Source organism: Alligator sinensis, unplaced genomic scaffold, assembly GCF_000455745.1.
Source record: "Alligator sinensis unplaced genomic scaffold, ASM45574v1 scaffold1302_1, whole genome shotgun sequence".
Taxonomy (NCBI): Eukaryota; Metazoa; Chordata; order Crocodylia; family Alligatoridae; genus Alligator; species Alligator sinensis.
The window spans coordinates 526,807-528,219 of NW_005842612.1; the positions used below are offsets into that span (position 1 = coordinate 526,807).

The window sequence follows — 1,413 nt, forward strand, 5'->3', positions numbered from 1 at the left end:
AATCGCTCACAGCTGCAGCACACGAGCCTGGGGCCCTCCTCCCCAGAAGCAGCTGCAATTTACAGGGGGTGGGAGGCTGTGGAGATGCATTGAAGGCCGGGGCTCTGGGTGTCTTCTGCTCCCCTGGAGATGGGTGGATGGGACGGGAGCCTGGGGGCTTGGGTACTTCCCCCTGCCCTGGCAAGGGAGCGGGGGCTTGGAGATCGGGGCAGGGAGCCTGGTCACCTGGGTGCTGACCCCAGGGATCTGGGTGGGCGCAAGGGGGCACGAAGGCGGCGACGCGGGTCGTGTGCAGGTTCTCTTTATTCCCTCTCATTGCTGACCCAGGTGTGTGAGCCTGGCAGGTAACACCCCGCACCCATCCCGAGCTGGGGCCCAGGTGCCCCAGGGCTCATGATACGCTCTGCCCCTCGTCCTGGCTAGACCCAGAGTCTGGGGGGGGGGGCCGTGCCAAACCTCAGCGGCTCAGGGGAGCTGGCGCAGGCAGCCGGGAGCCCGGATGCCTGGGTTGTCTCCCTGCTCGGAGTGGAGGGGTTTGGGGTGGGGCAACTAGCAGGGGGCGCTGGCCAGCAGACGCCCTAGGAAGCTAAGCAGGGGCAGGGAGGGTGGGAGCCCCCAGGACGGTGCTGCAGGGAGCGAGGGGGCAGCCTGGGGGGCTCAGGTGATGATTCGGAGGATGTTCTCGTAGCCGAAGAAGGTGACGGCGTTGACGGGGAAGGCCCGGGCGCAGTTCAGCCCCAGGCCCCGCAGGAAGACCCGGGCACCCTCCTGCCGGGCGCTGAGGCGGGCGCAGTGCAGGATCCCGCGGTAGGGGCTGGCCCCCGCCTGCAGCCGCACCTTCACCACGTCCATGGGGGTGGCGCAGGCCCAGGACAGCGACCCGGCCACGCCGCCCGCCAGCAGCACCGTGCACGCACCTGGCAGGGAGCAGGACAGGGCTCTTAGGGCTGTGCCGCGGGGGGGCAGCCAGCGGGGGGCGCTCTGCCCAGCATAGTCGTGCGATGGTGGGGAGGGGCAGCGTCAGCTGCTGTGCAAAGTTCGTGCAACGCCGTGGCACGTCCATTAACCCTTGCCCAGGGAGGGAGCGGCTGAGCCCTCGTTATATAACAGGAATTGCTCCCGCACCCCCAGGAGGGGCCAAATGTTGCCCCCTGCTCTGCCCTGCCCCGTCTCCCTGCTCACCTGGCTCCTGCCCAGGGGGCGTCAGGCCGCGGGACAGGCTGGCGTAGAGGAGGAGGTAGAGGCCGCTGGTGGGGGTGTCGCGCAGCGCCAGGGCCCCCGCGCCCCGCAGCAGCCCCCGGGGCCCCTCCTCGCGCACGATGCAGGCAGCGCAGTGCATGGGGCCCCGGTACCGGGGGGCGCGTGTCTCCTCCGCCGGCCCCCCCCCGCCCCGGCCGCGGGGCCGGGTCTGGC

At 70.8% G+C, this 1,413-nt stretch overlaps 1 protein-coding gene across 1 annotated transcript in view; it reads right to left on the reverse strand.

Moving 5' to 3' along the window:
* Positions 1 to 285: 285 nt before the first annotated feature.
* Positions 286 to 1,413, reverse strand: part of SLC25A45 (solute carrier family 25 member 45) — a 2,764-nt gene continuing 1,636 nt past the window's right edge. The window contains exons 2-3 of the mRNA XM_025214934.1: positions 1,183 to 1,408; positions 286 to 917 (exon numbers count right to left, since the gene is read on the reverse strand). Coding sequence (XP_025070719.1) covers positions 658 to 917; positions 1,183 to 1,408 — 486 coding nt within the window. The 3' untranslated portion in view covers positions 286 to 657. The remainder of the gene's footprint in view (positions 918 to 1,182; positions 1,409 to 1,413) is intronic.